Genomic DNA, 17,542 nt, shown 5'->3' with positions numbered 1-17,542 from the left:
GGAGAAGAGCCCTGTGTAAGCTTGAAAGCTTGTCTCTCTCACCAACAGAAGTTGGTCCAAAAATAGAAATTACCTCACCCACCTTGTATCCTTAATATCCTGGGACTGACATGGCTACAACAACACTGTATGCATAGAGTCTGATTGGCTCATAAGGTTCCAGTTGTGGCCCTGATACTGTGAACACTTATACATGTGCCTCATTTTATTACTGTGAGTAGTCCCAGTGAAAATGTTTTAATAAAAGTAGAAAACACATTAATACAAAGAAACCATTAATGTGAAATATATAATTAATAAGGAAACAAGCACACTAATGCTAGGGTGACCAGACAGCAAGTGGGGATGGGGAGTAATAGGAGCCTATATAAGAAAAAGACCCCAAAATCGGGACTGTCCCTATAAAATCGGGACATCTGGTCACCCTAACTAACGCTTCCAAATAACCTCTCCTATTAAGACTATAATTGCTATAGAACTCACTTCACAGACCATAATATATACTAAGTTGCACACTGTTAATACTTGTTTTTATTACAGTTGTGTCATTTTTGTAAATGTATCTCCACCGGCTTCCAGTAGCAAAACCAGGAGTCAGGGGACATGAGGTCTGTTTCCCTTTCAGACATTAATCTAACATGTAACATTGCAATTCAGCTTATTAATATACATTCTAGTAAAAAAAGAACTTTTCTGAGAAAATTATAAAGGGTCACATAGAGAAGGCAAGGTTGGTCATTGTGACTACTTAAATAGGTTATATTAATATAACCTTTGGAAATTCTAGTTTTTTTGAAGCAAATAGTTTATTTATTTATTAAACAGGACAGTAAGATAACACTTTTTTCCCCATTCAAGTGTGGGTGGGTGAGTAGAGTTTGTCCCTAGTGTGGTCCTGGTGCATATGAATTTTTTTGCACACATGATAGTGGGCTCACTAGTAATGTGGTTTTGTATTGAGCAGAATAAAGGTCCTGAACACATCCATCCACCCTGTTTCACCCTGGATAAAGAGTGTGGGGCAGATGGGCTACGTGGGAATTTTAGTTCAGTCCTTTGCATAACTTCATACGATCCAGCAATGAACTACAATTCCCAGCATGAATCGCGCTCTGCCCATCAAGACCCCGGCTTTCCAAAGGCAGCCCTGCCTGTTTCTAAGACACTCACTACCTGGGAGGGGGCGTATAGTTTACAAACATATTAGGGACCTTCCCACTAGGGTTTTATGGGGAGTAGCGTCCCCTGTAGGCGGCGAGGAGAGCGATATTTCTAGGCAGGCAGCGCCTCCGGCGCCCCCAGCTCCTTCTGGGCCTCTCTGCGGCAGCGGCGCCTGCCTGTTCGTTGATTTCCAAGATGGCGGCGCTGTTGGCGGTAAATTCAGGTAAAATGAGCCTGAGAGCGAGGCCGGTATTCGGGGGCGGCGCGGCACCGGCTCGTGCTCCCCTCGCCTCTATCGGCAGGCGGGGGCGCTCCGTCGGCCCCTCTCCCAGCGCGCGGGGCCAGGAGCTCCAGGGGGGAGTGGAGGAGGCGCCGTCTGCGGCCCCTGTTCCCGCGCGGGGCCCCTCGGCTCCGGCCCGGGCCCGACGGGCGTGTTGGAGGCTCCGGCTGTTCCTGCCCCGCCCGTTTCTCAGAGACTGGGTGCGTGTCTGGATCCGGCGGCGGCTGCCGGGCGCCGTGGCCCCAGCTGGTAAAGCGCGTGCGCCAGCAGCCCCCCGAGGAAGTCAAATGAATAAATGGGGGCGTGTTCTTTGCCTTTTGGTTTCTGAGCCCCTAGGGGCTCTCGTCCCCACTCCCCCCTAGTTGTTCTCTGCAGCCCCCAAGGCTAGAAACGCACCCCCAGCATGGGAATGAAAACTCCGAGTCTCGTGTAGTCACAGGAGTCCAGGAGCTGGAGCTCTAAGAAAAACAAAATGTGTTCCGAGTCAGCAAATCCCATGACAACAGTTAGGCTGCTGGTGAGCTGAGCCCACAGCTTATGGTGCTGACCAATGCTGTCTTATTTCCTTATAGTCTCCCGTCTGCTGAATCCATCTCTCATTTCTTGTCTCACTCTTGGCCTGTAAATTGCTTGGTGCAGGGACTCTTTGTTCTTTTGCACAGTGCCTGGCACATTTCGGTTTTGGTCCAAGACTAGGGCTCCTAGCCACTACAGCAATATAAATAATGAAATTGTGAGAGTTGCAACCTAGGTAACATGAGGAAGATAAGGCTTTGGGAGGCAGAACTCCCTGCTCTGTGGTGCCATCTGGTGTGTTCATGCCTGCCTAGTGGGTGCAGCGAGTTTCCCTCCAGCCCCTATATTTCCAACATCTAAACCCTAACTCTTTAGAAACAGCCCTACTCATAAATTGGAAATAGCGGAACCAGATTTAGCCCCATCCTATGAACACTTGAAGCCAATGGCAGTATTCCCCCACTTAAAATGAAGCATGTATGTGTTTTGAGGATTGAGGCCATAGCATGTGGCTTATTCTTCATGAGGAAGAATCTTTGCTGTGGCTTGAAATAAACTACTAAAACACCAGTGAGATTATGGGAGAGAATGATGGGGCTGCAGCTGGGGCCAAATGAACTTTTGGTAATTGAGTGCTGCATGCACATGAACATGCGCATATAATACTATCCTCAATCCAGCTTGGTGGGAGGATGTGCTGTAATTCCCACCAGGGTACTATTGTTGGACCCTGCTCAGAAAATCCAGGCTTAGCTAATAAATGGTGGAAATGTGTCCGGTCTCTTTCATCTTCTAGATGCTGTAGAGTGGAAAGCGCTTCACTCTCCAAAGGTTTTTTGTTCCCTTCCCCTTTTTTGTTTTCCCACTTTTTTGAGCTTCTCTTTTTTGTCTTCCCTAGTTTCTTTCCCATTTTCACAAATGTTGGTGTCTTCCTCTGGCTGAGTGAAATAGACATGATTGCTGCTCCATTTGCTGCTGTTTCCAAGACTGTTTAGAAACAATGAAACAGATCCAGAATTGTCAGTTTCACTCTGCTACTATTTTCACTGGTTGGGTAGGGGGAATTGCTAGTTGGACTTAAACTAAATTGATAAAGGCCTTGTGTAAACTGACTTATGAACGTGTATATAGAGGTTGAATTGGTTTAACTAAACCTATGTCTTCACTGCAAAGAAGTATGACTATCTCAGTGTAAACTCATGGTGGAGACAAGGCAAGGGTAGTTCATTCCTCGAGTAGTTAGTCGAGGTAAACCCCAGGTTGCCAATATAAAGTTGACCTCTACTAGTAACACTGAGTTTAAAAACTATCCGTGCCTTGTCTCCACTATGAGTTTATCCTGAGATAGTTGAACTTTTTTGCAGTGAAAACAAAGCCTAACCCAGTTTTAGTTAAAGTATTTCAAGTTGTGTGTGTAGACAAGGCCTTAGATTGAAAGCTCTTTGGGGCAGAGACCATCTTTATGTTATATGTGTTGTGCAGTACCTAGCATAGTGGGGCCCTGATCCTTGATTTGGTGGCCTCTAGGCATACTGCAATACAAATAATAATACAGTAGGTACTCTTGGTGGTGATTTGTTTTGGGAAGAATATGAAAGTTGTTTCAGTAATATCAGACATATCCAGCAAACAAAACTTTGGCATTTCTATGTTAGATTGGTGGCTGGTTATTTGGAGACCTTTTTTGTAAACCATCAGAATACTAGATTATACTCTGTAGGCAGGAATTATTTACCAATTATCACACCTTCATACTTTTGCCAGTTATACTATCTAGATTGAAGAATGATTCTGCATTACGGTATCAGTGTTTGAATATTAAGGTTGCTGTTGATAGATAGTGTAGGATGCTGTTTTTGTGTATGTGCTGGTGAAAGAAAATAAGTAAACTTTTAGTGTAAGCTTCCTAAATTCCTCCCTGTGCAAAGAAACTTTGATCCAGAATGATATCCTTTTTAATGTGGAGAGATCGCTCATCCTCAGAGCTAAATTCAAATATAGCATTTCCAAGCAAAACTTGTGCCAGTGGCGACAAGTGAAGGAGGAGAGTTGGATTATAGAGTAGGGTCTGAGACTTGGCTTAAATAACAATTGGTGACGCTGGGTAGTTTCCAAAAATAATCCTTGTGAAAAGCATCTCAGTGTACTAATTTCATGCTAATTCATTAATCTTTTTGTATTGTAAAACAAATTCATATTTCTATAACTGACTTTTTTATTGCTGTAGAGGATGAACATGTATTATCTAGTCCTAAGAATCTATGTATAAAATATTAATAGCCAGAATTTACACTTCTGTAAGATGTTTATCAATGCAATGCTTTATTCAGTATTCTTTGTTTTTGTTTACTGTATTTCTCACTCTCCTGTCATTATGTGATATGGCATCAACAAACATGGGGGAAAAAAACTTATTAATATAGTACGATCTGGTGAATAAAAATCACCTTTTAAACTGTACTTCTGTTAAAATCAGAAAAGGATGATTACATTTGAAAGGTGTGTGTGTGTATATATATATAAAAATAACTTAGTAGCTTAACAAAATGTTTTACATAGACAGATGTAATGATAAATCAAGTATGACAGAGCATTGTTGTTCACATATAGTTTCTGATATTGTTGATTTTGTTCCATTTTGGTCTGTTGTATCAACAGCTGAAATCAGGAAGCTTGCCTTGCCTCACCTGATTCTGGTACACTCTTCAACCCTTACTTATCCCAGTAGTCCTACTGAAGTTGATAGGATGCAGGATGAGGCCTATATTTGTAACAAATATGTCTGTGTAAAGAAAATATGGTTCCAGAATTTATCAGCTGTCACCTTCATCTCTTCTCCACTCCCTGCCTCCTCCCTGCCCAATCCAAGGAGATTTCCACCTCCCAAAATAAGAAAAGCATCGTCTTTATTCAGTGGCATATTCTCATTTTGGATGTAAAAGATTTGTGTGCATAACTTCCTGTGTTTTCACGTTGAGACTATGCAGTAAATCTAAATAATAGTCTGTTTCTAGAATGTACTGTGTGGAGAAATAATCTTTCCTCTACTCTTCCCACTTTCAATATGAGTTGTTTTTTTTTTCAAATTTTTCTTTTTAGCTGCCAGTTTGTGGGGTCCATACAAGGACATTTGGCAAACAGTGGTAAATGCTATCTGGAAAAGGCAACCTGAAGCCATTCATCTCCTGGACCAGGTTTTAAAGAAACACAAGCCTGACTTTATCTCGCTGTACAGAAATCCGGTAATTAACTAACTTGTTCTCCTCTGTAATGGGTTGGGGAGAGACCAGTGTGCTTTGTTTGTCTTGACATCTTTTTCTTTTTTAAAATTAGCCCCTACCTTACAGAGTTATAATCTTATGTTTTATGTTTATCCAGTGCCTCACAAAATGAGGTCGCAATTCTGGTTGGAACCCTTAGGTGCTATAAGAATAAAAATTACTTGAAAGAGTCTTATTATTTATCTGGCTTCTTTTGCAATTGAACACTTAAATAATTTGATGTTGATCAGAATTTTGCTTCATTGGTTTTCAAACAGACTGTTTGGAGAGGAATAATTTATTTATCCATCATGATACCCTCTGCTCAGTCAATCAAGTGCTGATGGGTTTTTCTACTTGATCCAGGCTTCTGAGCTAGAGCACATAATTATTTCTGCTTGTGTTTTTTCTATGCTTATGATGCAGTTATTTAAGTATGCCAGCAGGCAAAGCAGGTAAGCATCTGAAAACAAAAAGCATACAGGATGCTCTTTCTGAAGATTGTGGGATGAGGTGGAAAAACCCATTTAGCACTTGACTGATGGAGGAGTAGATATCCATTTAGAAATAACATTACAGTAAGGAAAAAATACCTTTCCTGCAACATTTATAGTAGAAGTTTTAATTTTTATTTGTAAAGTTGATAGGTTGAAGGCTTCAGGCACGTATAGGGTCTTGTTTCTCTACATTTTAGCAGTTGACCGACATCCAAAAAAGGAATAATGTATTATTTGTAAAACAATTTATTCTTTAACAGTTTCTCATCAACATTCATGATGTCTTTCATCAAGGTTAGATCCGTTTCTGATGGGAAAATTCCTGTTGGGAATATATCAAAAGCTATTTTGAGACCTTAAATTATTCTAAGTAAAGTAAGCTCCAGCCCTGATGATATAAGATCATTTTTGGTATAACCTCACAAGAAGCCCTGTTCTGCATTACACTGTGAAATAACTTTGAGGACACCTTTACTATCTGCATGTAAAAAATATAGGCAATGCTTGTGATGAAAGCCTAACATGTCAGAGTGGTAGTTGTAAATAAGAATTAATGTGACAAGCTTTTCTTGCTCTCTGATCAGCTTTGACAGAAATGAATAATTGTTCTGCATCTTGCCGTTTTGGGGACTTCTGTTACTTATTTCTTTTATAGCCAAAGAATGTGCAACAGCACGAGAAGATTCAGAAGGCAAGTACTGAAGGGGTTGCCATCCAGGGTCAGCAGGGTACCAGACTTTTGCCAGAGCAGCTCATCAGAGAAGCCTTTATCCTGAGTGACCTCTTTGATATTGGAGAGCTGGCAGCTGTTGAGCTCCTTCTAGCTGGTAAGGAGACACTGAACTGTGGGGACAATAGTTTCATTGAACACTAAATGCGTCCTGAGAGTTGGGGAAATTGAATTCTTATAGGCTTCTTATCGGACCTAGTCGTTTACTTAGAGCGAAGCACATGTTTAAATGCTCTGTTGGATTAGGGCTTTAGTATCCAACTCTGTAAGATGTTCATAAAGATCTAAAATTATTCCTGGTACTGTAATGCAGTAGAAAAATATTATTTTGATTCCATTAAGTTATTTTAGTCAGTCATTGTAAAAGGGGGAATAATCTGTAGGGAGCTGACAATAAATTACTTGTTCAAAGTAACTAACAATATTGATCACTGGATTCAAGAAATTTTTTTTTTATAGCTGATTATTAATTTCTTCATACTACAATGTAGTAGTGATTCATTTTGTGAAGTGTATATTAATTGTACTATGAGCTTATGGCTGTACTATGTGCCATGACATAGAAATGATGCTCAGGATATGAATAATATGATTGCAAGTAATCCACATTATCTGGCAGGCAGAAAAGTGATGATGTTTGTGAATTCTCTGTAACTTGAAGTCTTTAAATCATGATTTGAGGATGTCAGTAATTCAGCCAGAGGTTATGGTTCTATTACATGAGAGAGTGGGTGAGGGTTCTGTGGCTTGCAATGTGCAGGAAGGCAGACTAGATTATCATGATAGTCCCTTCTGACTTTAAAGTCTGTCTTTTAAAAAAGATATTCCATTAGGAATCATTATCAGCTACTTTGTCACATCTGATACGAGTTTTTGGAATATGCCTATTTTTATTAAATGTGGATATGACCGTGTTGGTCACCTGTGAAAGGTCACCATGAAGTCCTGAAGCAAGTTAAACAAAATTGGAAATTAAGGTTTTCTGTCTGAATGAGCACTGAAAAACTGACTTTTAAGTACAATTAAATTGTTATTGGCCTTTGCTTGTGCAGTGTATGAGGCTAAGATAAACATTTGTTTGTAAATATAATTTGGACTCAGAGCTTTGTTATAGGCTTGTTGTACTTCCCTTTTTAAAAAAAATAAGATAATCAAATACAAAGATATGATTGATTATGTATGTTGAGGGTTGTTGGTTTTTTTTGGTGGTTCTATATTTTTCATTCTGTAGGGGAGCACCAGCAACCTCATTTTCCTGGCCTTACAAGGGGTTTAGTGGCAGTTCTTTTGTATTGGGATGGAAAGAGATGCATTGCCAATTCACTTCGAGCCCTCATCCAGTCACGGCGGGGCAAGACATGGACATTGGAACTCAGGTCTGTCTTTTAGTTACATTTGGGACTTGGCTATGAGGCACGCTAAATCGCTCCCTGTGTTGGCCACTGATGGATTCTAGGCGGGTTAGTTTTGGGGGATGTAAGAATGTTCAGATTCGTTAACTATAACTTGATGGTGTTGCTTTCTTGTCTTTTCAGCACAGTATTCTTCCATATTTTAAATATATTTTATTGGTTACCTGGGAGTCCCCTTTTCTTCTGCTCCTGCATACCCCCTTCACCTTCTGGCTCTGTGTTGTGGCAGGTGCTGCTCCCTGCAGAGCCAGTTGATGCTGCTCCAAGCACTGACAAGCAGTAGTCACTCAAGCATGATGTGAAGTGCTTGTGTCCACTACAGAGACTGAGTTCTCTGCCTTTGCAAGACTCCTAGCTCTTACAATCTGGGAAGCTGAGAAGTTTTAACTTATTTTTACTTAAATGCAAATTTTACTGTAGAAATGTATATGTGCATGTGAGGTGCTCTTGGTGAAATACAAAACACAGTATACAGTAGAAGCATACCTTGGCTGGTTGACTCCATGTAAATAGATTATACTAATATAGTTTGTATTGAGTTGGGATATAGTGTAATCACAAATACCCTAGTGTAATAGGGATGATCAATTTATGGATATCTCACTGGAGTGGTGGAGCTATGGAAATTTGCCCAGTTGCAAGGATTGTTGAGGAAGAGAAGTCTGTAGAATGTGAGTGTGGGCATTGTTACTTACAGTGAAGGTAATGGAGGAATTAGAAAGGTGCACGGCCCTGGGAAGCTGCAAGTGGGGCGCGCAGCCCTGGCTGCAGCCTCCACCAAGCCTGGTATGCTGGGGGGCTATAGCTCATGGCCCCGGTTGCAGCCCTGGCGGAAACTGGGGGGGCTGAGGCACACGGCCGCGGTTGCAGCCCCCGCCAAGCCCGGGATGACGTGGGGCTGGGGTGCATGTCCCTGGTGGAAGCCCTGGGGCTGCAGGGTCCTGGTTCCTGTCAGCCCCAGTTGCAGGCAGGGGCGCACAGTCCTGCCTCTGCCTCCTGAAGCGTAGAAGTCATGGAGGTCCGGTAAAGGCACGGAACCCATGACTGCTGTGACTTCCGTTGACTAAATCGTAGCCTTATTCATCACATTTCTTCTACTGTGATCAAGAATAGCATTATTTGTTGTTTCAGTTGTTAATATGTTGTGTCTCTTCATTATAGCACAGAGTTGGTGTCCATGACAACACGCTTTACAGATGAGCTGATGGAGCAGGGTTTGACTCAGAAGATCCTAACTCTGGTATCTCATATTGATGTGAACAATGAGTTTGAGAAACTACAGAGGGAGCGAGGTCTGGGCAGTGAGAAACATCGCAAAGAGGTAAGAGAATCACTTTGCCAAATTACTGCAAAGATTAAAATGTGGTTATAATCTCCTGGAGAATATTTTGTTTTAAATTTGTCTCTCTTCTCTGGAATAAAATGTCATTGGCCGTTTGTTTATTTCTTTTTAAGTTATACTCCAGTTTTAGATCATTTTCTCCTCATCTGCTATTTCTTCCACATACTGATTGAGGGCAGGGTCCAGGACATTCTGTGTATCAGATAGTGAGCAGAAATGTATCAACCAGACGGTTCCAGCTTTTAGGCTGGGACAGTACATCAAATAAAAGAGAGGATTCAGTTTGAGGAAGCAAGAACTTGTGCCCGTAGTTGTGTTTGGATGGTGAGGAAAGAACCAATGAAGGCTGTATGCTGCAGCTTTCAGGAGTAAAAAATAAAATCCTGGTTTCTGATAGTAGTTTCAGACAGGGCCTGCTCAGGTAAATCAAAAGCTCTCTCTCAGCCTGCTGATCCACTATTGATACTCTTGTCATCTCCTTCCCTTGCTTGTGATTCTGACTTCTTTCCTTCCTTCAGATCTGCTGGTGGGTTGTAGTGGCATCTTTCCCCCTGTCTCCAAAATTACCCATGAGATTATTTTTATTTTCCTCCTCTCTACTTCTGCATCTTTTGTCACTGGATGAAATATTATGATTAACTTCTCTTCCCCAGTTCAGGGGGTGAGTTTCTGCATGCTTGTTCTGCTTGAATTCCCCAACTCTTTACCAGAGCAGCCCCTCTCTGCCTTCAGCAAAGAAGTAGAAGCAAGGACAACAGAAGAGCAAATTAAATATAAAGATATAGCGTAAAATCTAAAACACAAAGTAATTTTGATTTTACTTTAAGAACTACAAATAAAAAGGAGGGGGATTAAAAATGGAGAACTAAATTTCAAAAGTAAACAAAACAGGACAAAATAGGGTCCAGTCACTTAAGCATATTTTGTATATCCAGCTGTGTTAAATTTAATATGGCAAGACATACCTCTAATAAATAGTAAATACTGAAAAGTACTTGAAAATAGAGTGCTAATTTCTGCATCCTTTAAAGTGATTGTGCGTGTAGCCACTGTCTGCAATGGGAAGTAGGTCAGACCCAAACTTAAACATTACAATTTTTTTTCTGTGCTTACAGCTCATAGTGACAGTCCTTCTGAAAAGTAGAATGCAGTTTGGGGGCCTAAAGCAAGGAGCTAGTCTCTCAACTACTTTGATGTTACTCCAGGAATCATGTAAAGAACAATGATACACCTCTACCCCGATATAAGGCTGTCCTCGGGAGCCAAAAAATCTTATCGTGTTATAGGTGAAACCGCGTTATATCGAACTTGCGCGCAGCCCCCCCCCGAGTGCTGCTTTATCGCGTTATATCCAAATTCGTGTTATATCGGGGTAGAGGTGTATTTACATTACATTTTTGTGTATGAATGTTAAACCAACATTAAAGCAGATTAGAAAATTTATTTCAGACCTTTGCTTCCTTCCATATGCAATTTTACAGATGATACTCCAGAATATTCTACATGTTAATTAAAACTGATACTATACTCAACTATAATATGCATACACGTACAAATCCATTGGAATATTGAAAGATTATCTAATCAGTTTTTCACTCTATTAATAAAAAAACATGCACAATAAAAATGGGACATTGGCAGATGGTTAGTTTTTATATTTTATCAGAAATGGTGAGCATGTGTCAAGTACAGTTTAGAAACTCTTAAAATACAGCCAAATGACATCTGATTTTTACTGAGTCACCCAAAGGCACCAAATCAGTGATGTAGGGGGAATATTCCAGGTTTGAACTCTGTCCCCTTTAGCTGATATACAAAAGCTGTTCAAATACAGGACGGACTTTGGGGGAGTGGAGAAGGGGAAAGGAAGAGAATCTGTTAACAGATAAAATGCATAAGAACATAAAGAATGGCCATACAGGGTCAGACCAATGGTCCATCTAGCCCAGTATCCTGTCTTTCCACAGTGGCCAGTGACAGATGCTTCAGAGCGAATGAACAGAACAGGGAAATTATAGAGTGATCCATCCTCCGTTGTCCAATCCCAGCTTCTGGTAGTCAGAGATTTAGGGATACCCAGAGCGTGGGGTTGCATCCCGGACCATCTTAGCTATTGCTGGACCTATCCTCTCTGAACTTGTATAATTTTTTTAACCTGGTTATATTTTTGCCCTTAACAACATCCCCTGGCAACAAGTTCCACAGGTGGATTACATTGTGTGAAAGACTTCCTTATGTTTGTTTTAAACTTGCTGCCTATTAATTTTATTTGACCCCTGGTTCTTGTGTTATGTGAAGGAGTAAATAACACTTCTTTATTCACTTTCTCCACACCAGTCATGATTTTATAGATCTCTATATATCCCCACTTAGTTACCAGTCATTTGGTACAGAGCTGATGTAAGTGATAGGTTACACACCATAGTTATTAGTAATTTTGTATTTGAGTTCCTTCAGAACTCTGGGTGAATACCTTCTGGTCCTGGTGACTTACTACTGTTTAATTTATCACTTTGTTCCAAAACCACCTGTATTGACACCTCAATCTGAGACAGTTCCTCAGATTTGTCACCTAAAAAGAATGGCTCAGGTGTGGAAAAATCCCTCACATTCTGTGCAATGGAAAGAATTCACTTATCTTCAACACAACAGCCTTGAGTGCTTCAGCGTCTTGATTGTCCAGTGGCAGTAGTGATTTTTTTTGGAAGGCTTCCTGCTTTGAGCGTACTTTTAAAAAGTTTTTCTGGTTTAGTTTTTGTGTCTTTTGCTAGTTGCTCTTCAAATTCTTTTTTGGCCTGCCTAATTATATTTTTACACTTGACTTGCCAGAGTTTACGCTCCTTTCTGTTTTCCTCAGTAGGATTTTATCACTTTGTACTTACTTTTGGTGGAACTTTCAGGAAAAACAAAAAAACTGATCCCTGTCAGAGAGCAAGTATATACAATTTCAGTCTAACAAATACATTTTTGGAAAATAATAAACTGAAAATCATGCCTTTAGCATGGAAATGCTTGGGCAACCTTTATATAGGCCATGCTGCTTGCTCCATCTATAATATGTTAAAAAATTGATTTATGATAAATAGCAACCATTTTACCTATCTTAGGTCCTTGAACAATCTTATTTATGAGTTTAGTGTTAGGATAAATTAAATTATTGGCTTTGTGAGAGGGGTCTTTTTAGTTTGAGATTTTACCAAGGCTTTGAATACTAATATAGGTTTAGAACATGCTTAGAAAATGACTGTGTGCGTTAGAAAGAAAAAATGGGTTTACACACTTTATTCCATACATTAATGGAGACTGAAAAAGTACACAAATTCAGACTCTCAGGGTTGTCTATATGTAGGGCCCTATTCATGGACACATTCATGGTCGTGAAAAATGTGTCATGGACGTGGAATCTGATCTTCCCTGTGAAATCTGGTGCCCAGCCAGGGGCTCCTACCCTATACAGGATTCCAGCTGCTAGTCCTGGCCAGGGATTTGAAGGGACCAGACTTCCTGTTCCCCTGCAAGGGCTGCTTTTGGGGTGAGACAGACTCACCTCGGGGATCAGCCCCAGCTGCAGGAAGCTCCTCGGTGCCAGGTGTCACCTCCTTGCGCGGGGAGATGGTGGCGCCAGCTGTTAACTCCCTACATAGGCGGGAGACTGCTGGGAAAACCGGACATACGGCAAAGCCCCCTCTCAGCCCCATAGCCTACGACTCTCACTTCTGCACTGCTGCTGGTGGTGGTGATAGCTTTAGAGCTGGGTGCCCGGCCAGCAGCCTTCCTCTCTGGCTGCCCAGCTCTGAAGACAGTGCCTCTGCCAGTAGCAGGGCAGAAGTAAGGGTGGCAATCCCATGACCCCCCTACAATAGCCTTGAGACTCTCCCAACCTGTCTGCCTTTTGGGTCAGGACCCCCACGGTTACAACACTGTGAAGTTTCAGATATAAAGATCTGAAAACATGAAGTTAACTAATTTTAAACCCTCCTGGCCATGCAATTGACCAAAATGAATCGTGAATTTGGTAAGGCCCTTCTATACGCATGTGTAAATCCTATTCATGTTAATGACGATGGCATATATATATCTAGCCAAGAATAAATCCTAATTGATTCAATCATGTTTTAAAGAACAGCAGTTTCACAAGTTCATTTGGGATTCCAAATAAGCTTATATAATTGGTCCTAGTCATGTTGACTGACTGAGCAAGACAAGCTTGAACAATTTGAAGATAATTGTATGAAAATAACTGTAAACTTGATTATTTTTTTTAAATTTTTTTTTAAAACTAGGTTTCTGATCTTATCAAAGAATGCCGACAGTCATTGGCTGAAAGCCTGTTTGTCTGGACCTGCCAGTCTCCACTGAGCAAGGATGATACTTTAATCCTTATTAGTTATCTGGAGAAAGTGACAGTTGAAGCTGATGGCTTATTGGACTGTGTGAACTTGTCCCTCCTCATGGCTCTTCTTTACTGCTTTGATGTCAGCTTTCTAGAACAGAGCACAGAGGATCGGGAAGGTAATGGGAGAGTTTTCTTAAGTTGTGGAGATAGGTATTTTATTATTCCACAAAATATATTAGCTTTAATTGTTACTATCACTAACATTTTAATAATTGTTTACTACAGTAAGGCATCATACTTGAGTGGGGTATACATTTTAAGTAGAAAATTTCTTGATACAGTGAAAATACTTCAGTGGGGTAAAGGTTGACTTGAAACCTACTTATAGTGCTGTACTTGATACTAGATGAAAAAAACCTGGGTTCAGTTATGTGGGTAATAGAGGAAGGGCCTGGTCTGAGTATGGGGCTGGAGTTTTAATCCTGAATATTCTTGAGTTGTAATCCTGAATTTTTACACTGATTTCCTTTGTGGCTTTGGGTAAATCAATTAAATTATTTATGGCTCAATTTCCTCATGTAAAATGGGGATGAGAATACCCTGACAGGGATGTTGAGGTTTAATTCATTCATGTTGAAAGAGTTTTGAAGATGAACAACTGTAATGTTCTAAGATTCATTATGCTGTTTACATATATACACACACGCACACACAAAATGGTGCAGTTACAGTTGACTCAACTTTTCTGACTTGTTCATGTAAATTCTCACCTCTAACAGTGCAGTAAAGTAACTTTATGGAATTTCTCTCCTTTTTTAAATAAGGGAGGAGCAAGTGAGTAAGTAATTGCACATTAGTGTATTTATTTCAATGTGCAATGGGACAGTCCTTTTTTTTTTTTTTTTTTAAGCTGGGGAAGGTGCGAGATTCTGTTTCCCTTTTATATTGATGGAGTCTGACATTTATAAGTTTCAGAGTTTGTTGCAAGGCCTATTGATTTATGCAGGCTTCTGCTTGAGGAAGGGAGATTGACAGAGTCAAATTTTGGTTTTTGGAAGGGAGTCATTTAGGTTGAATTTGGTGGTGGTAGTGGTCTTTTTCATAGCTTTGTAAATGCATCCAGAGAATGATGGCTGCGTTTTTTTATTACATAGAGAAAGAAATAGTATAAAATGTATGTTGAGTCATAAAACTTTTAAATGAATGCATATTGTACAGTAACTCCTCACTTTGTCGTCCTAGTTAACATTGTTTCATTGTTGCGTTGCTGATCAATTAGAGAACATGCTCGTTTAAAGTTGCTCAGTGCTCTCTTATAACATTGTTTGGCAGCTGCCTGCTTTGTCCACTGCTTGCAGAAAAAGCAGCCCGTTGCAGCTAGCTGGTGGGGGCTTGGAACCAGGGTGGACTGGCAGCCCCCCATCAGCTCCCTGCTCCCCTAAGTTCCCTGTGCAGCAGCTGCCCAGCAGGCTATCAATTGCCGGGCAGTTGAGCTGTCCCTCCCCCAGCTGCTGTGTGCTGCTCCTGCCCTCTGCTTTGGAGCTGCTCCTGGGAGCCTCCTGCTTGCTGTGCGGGGGGTGGGAGGGGAAGAGGAGTGCTAATGTCAGGGAGTCCCCCTCCCTCCGTCCCCTGCTTCTTTACCCCATCTCCACAGTGCGGGGGAGGACATGACAGGGCTCAGGATGGAGGGAGCTTGCTGGCAGCAGCTGCTGTCTCAACTTGCTGACCTACTTAAAAGGGCAGTGTACTTAGAGTGGGGTCAGCATACTTAAAGGGGCAATGCGCGTTTCTCTCTCTCTCACACACGGTGTGTGTGTCTGTCTCTCTCTGCCATGCTGTCTCCCCTCCCTCCATTCATGCTGCCTTGTAGAGTGTGAGGCTACATTAACAACAATGTGTTAACCCTTGAGGACTCATCCGAGTGCTAGTTCATCATTTAGCAATAAGGCATTCCCTGGGAAATATCCCACCCTCTTCCACCCTCTGACTTTACCACCTCAACCAAGCTTCACAATCATCATTGCTGTTAACAGTATTAAATTGCTTAAAATTTATACTCTGTGTGTGTGTGTGTCTGTGTGTATATATGTGTCTATATATGTATGTGTGTATATATGTATATATAAAATATAGTCTTTTGTCTGATGAAAAAAATTTCCCTGGAACCTAACCCCCCCCCACCCCATTTACATTAATTCTTATGGGGAAATTGGATTCGCTTAACATCGTTTCGCTTAAAGTAGCATTTTTCAGGAACATAACTACAACCTTAAATGAGGAGTTACTGTATACTGTTTGGGCTTCAGACTATTTGAAAGAATCAACTGATCAGTTTAAAGAGATACAAAAAGTGACAATTATTGTAATAACTATTTGGAGAAGGAAGCTACATTTGTTCTCCAAGGCTATACGTTTCAGGAATTGTTCATATTTGTTTTAATGGAAATGAAAATTTACTATTTCACTTTTTTATATAATGATGAGTCACTTTGTTTTTCCAGATTTGATGCACCAGCTGCCTCTGTTAACAGAGAGACAGTACATAGCAACAATCCACACTCGCCTTCAGGATTCTCAACCATGGAAACTACCAGGGCTGCAAGCTACTGTTAGATTAGCATGGGCACTAGCATTGCGAGGAATATCCCAACTGTCTGATGTGACAGGTAAATGAATCCAAAGTGGAACTGCTATGGCTAAGTCTTCAGGGCTCCTTAATACTACAAGTCAGAGCAGCTGTTACTTTTTAGGGGTACAGTAACTGCCCTCTATCACAGAACTGTGCCACTGATAACTTGTATTTGAGAGTTTGACTGAGAATTATATTAGTCTGAAAAATACACAGGTTTAGAAATACTTACTGTTTCATGATATAAACTCCATAATATCCCTTCATTTCAATAACAAATTAATATTGTGCTGAAAAAATGCGTAAAATTTCATTTAATACTAGTTGGTGCCCTATGCTGGTAACTCTACCAATAAAAAACAAAAATAGATTCCAATTTGTGTAAAAGCCTTTGATTTAAAGGCAGCTCCATTGTAGCTGGGTATTGTAACACACATTGTCTGCTGAAAGGATATTTGAGAACAGTGGATAGTTTTCTTCCAAAAGATGTGGACTTCTGAAGTGCTGTAGTGGATTAGAATTAGGGCATGGCTACACTTGCAGCTGTAGAGCGCTTTGAGTTAAACCAGCCTTCAGAGAGCGCAGTAGGGAAAGCGCTGCAGTCTGTCCACGCTGACAGCTTCAAGCGCACTGGCGTGGCCACATTTGCGGCACTTGCAGTGGCATTGGGAGTGGTGCATTATGGGCAGCTATCCCAGCATGCAAGTGACTGCAACGTGCTTTTTCAAATGGGGGTGGGGTGGGGTGGAGTGTGACAGGGAGTGTGTTTTGTGTATGTGGGGGGAGAGAGAGTGGGTTTTTGGGGGACTGAGAGCATGTCAGCATGCTGTCTTGTAAATTCAGACAGCAGCAGACCCCCCTCCTCCCCCGCCTCTCTCTCTCTCTCTCTCTCTCACACACAGCATTCCATACTAATGGTTGTTTTGTCTCGGAGCAGATAAGCAGCCAGCTGCCAGAAATGGAGCTTTCAAAGGGCATATCCGCATTCCTGCAGTGATTCAAAAACAATGACAAGAGTGGCCACTTGATTTAAGGGGATTATGGGACGTTTCCAGAGGCTGATCAGAGCGCAGTAATGCAACACCTCGTTCACACTGACGCCCGGGCGTTTCAGCCAAGGCGCACCAAGCGTTAATCTTCTCGCCGAGGTGGAGTACCAGGAGCACTCTAGCCGTGGAGTCAGAGCGCTCTACGTGCCTTGCCAGTGTGGACGGGTAGTGAGCTAGGGCGCCTGGGGCTGCTTTAATGTGCTCTAACTCGCAAGTGTAGCCAAGCCCTCAGATCAGTTTCAGAATATCCTTTCTGTGAAGTTAAATCATAATTAAACTTCACAGTACTAACGGTCTTTAAAGGATAGTTTTTGATTGTTATAAATAATA

General features: G+C 41.3%; 1 protein-coding gene across 2 annotated transcripts in view; it reads left to right on the top strand.

Moving 5' to 3' along the window:
• The first annotated feature begins 1,356 nt into the window (after positions 1–1,356).
• The window catches only part of NUP205 (nucleoporin 205), a 67,093-nt gene continuing 50,907 nt past the window's right edge, over positions 1,357–17,542 (top strand). For both annotated transcript variants that reach the window (XM_065411071.1, XM_065411064.1), the window contains exons 1-7: positions 1,357–1,384; positions 5,057–5,199; positions 6,370–6,541; positions 7,676–7,820; positions 9,018–9,177; positions 13,482–13,710; positions 16,036–16,200. In XM_065411071.1, coding sequence (XP_065267143.1) covers positions 1,357–1,384; positions 5,057–5,199; positions 6,370–6,541; positions 7,676–7,820; positions 9,018–9,177; positions 13,482–13,710; positions 16,036–16,200 — 1,042 coding nt within the window. The remainder of the gene's footprint in view (positions 1,385–5,056; positions 5,200–6,369; positions 6,542–7,675; positions 7,821–9,017; positions 9,178–13,481; positions 13,711–16,035; positions 16,201–17,542) is intronic.

The sequence above is a fragment of the Emys orbicularis genome, chromosome 1 (genome assembly GCF_028017835.1).
Source record: "Emys orbicularis isolate rEmyOrb1 chromosome 1, rEmyOrb1.hap1, whole genome shotgun sequence".
NCBI lineage: Eukaryota > Metazoa > Chordata > Testudines > Emydidae > Emys > Emys orbicularis.
Note: the sequence above shows the minus strand (reverse complement) of the source record. Positions and strands in the feature narration are given on the sequence as shown.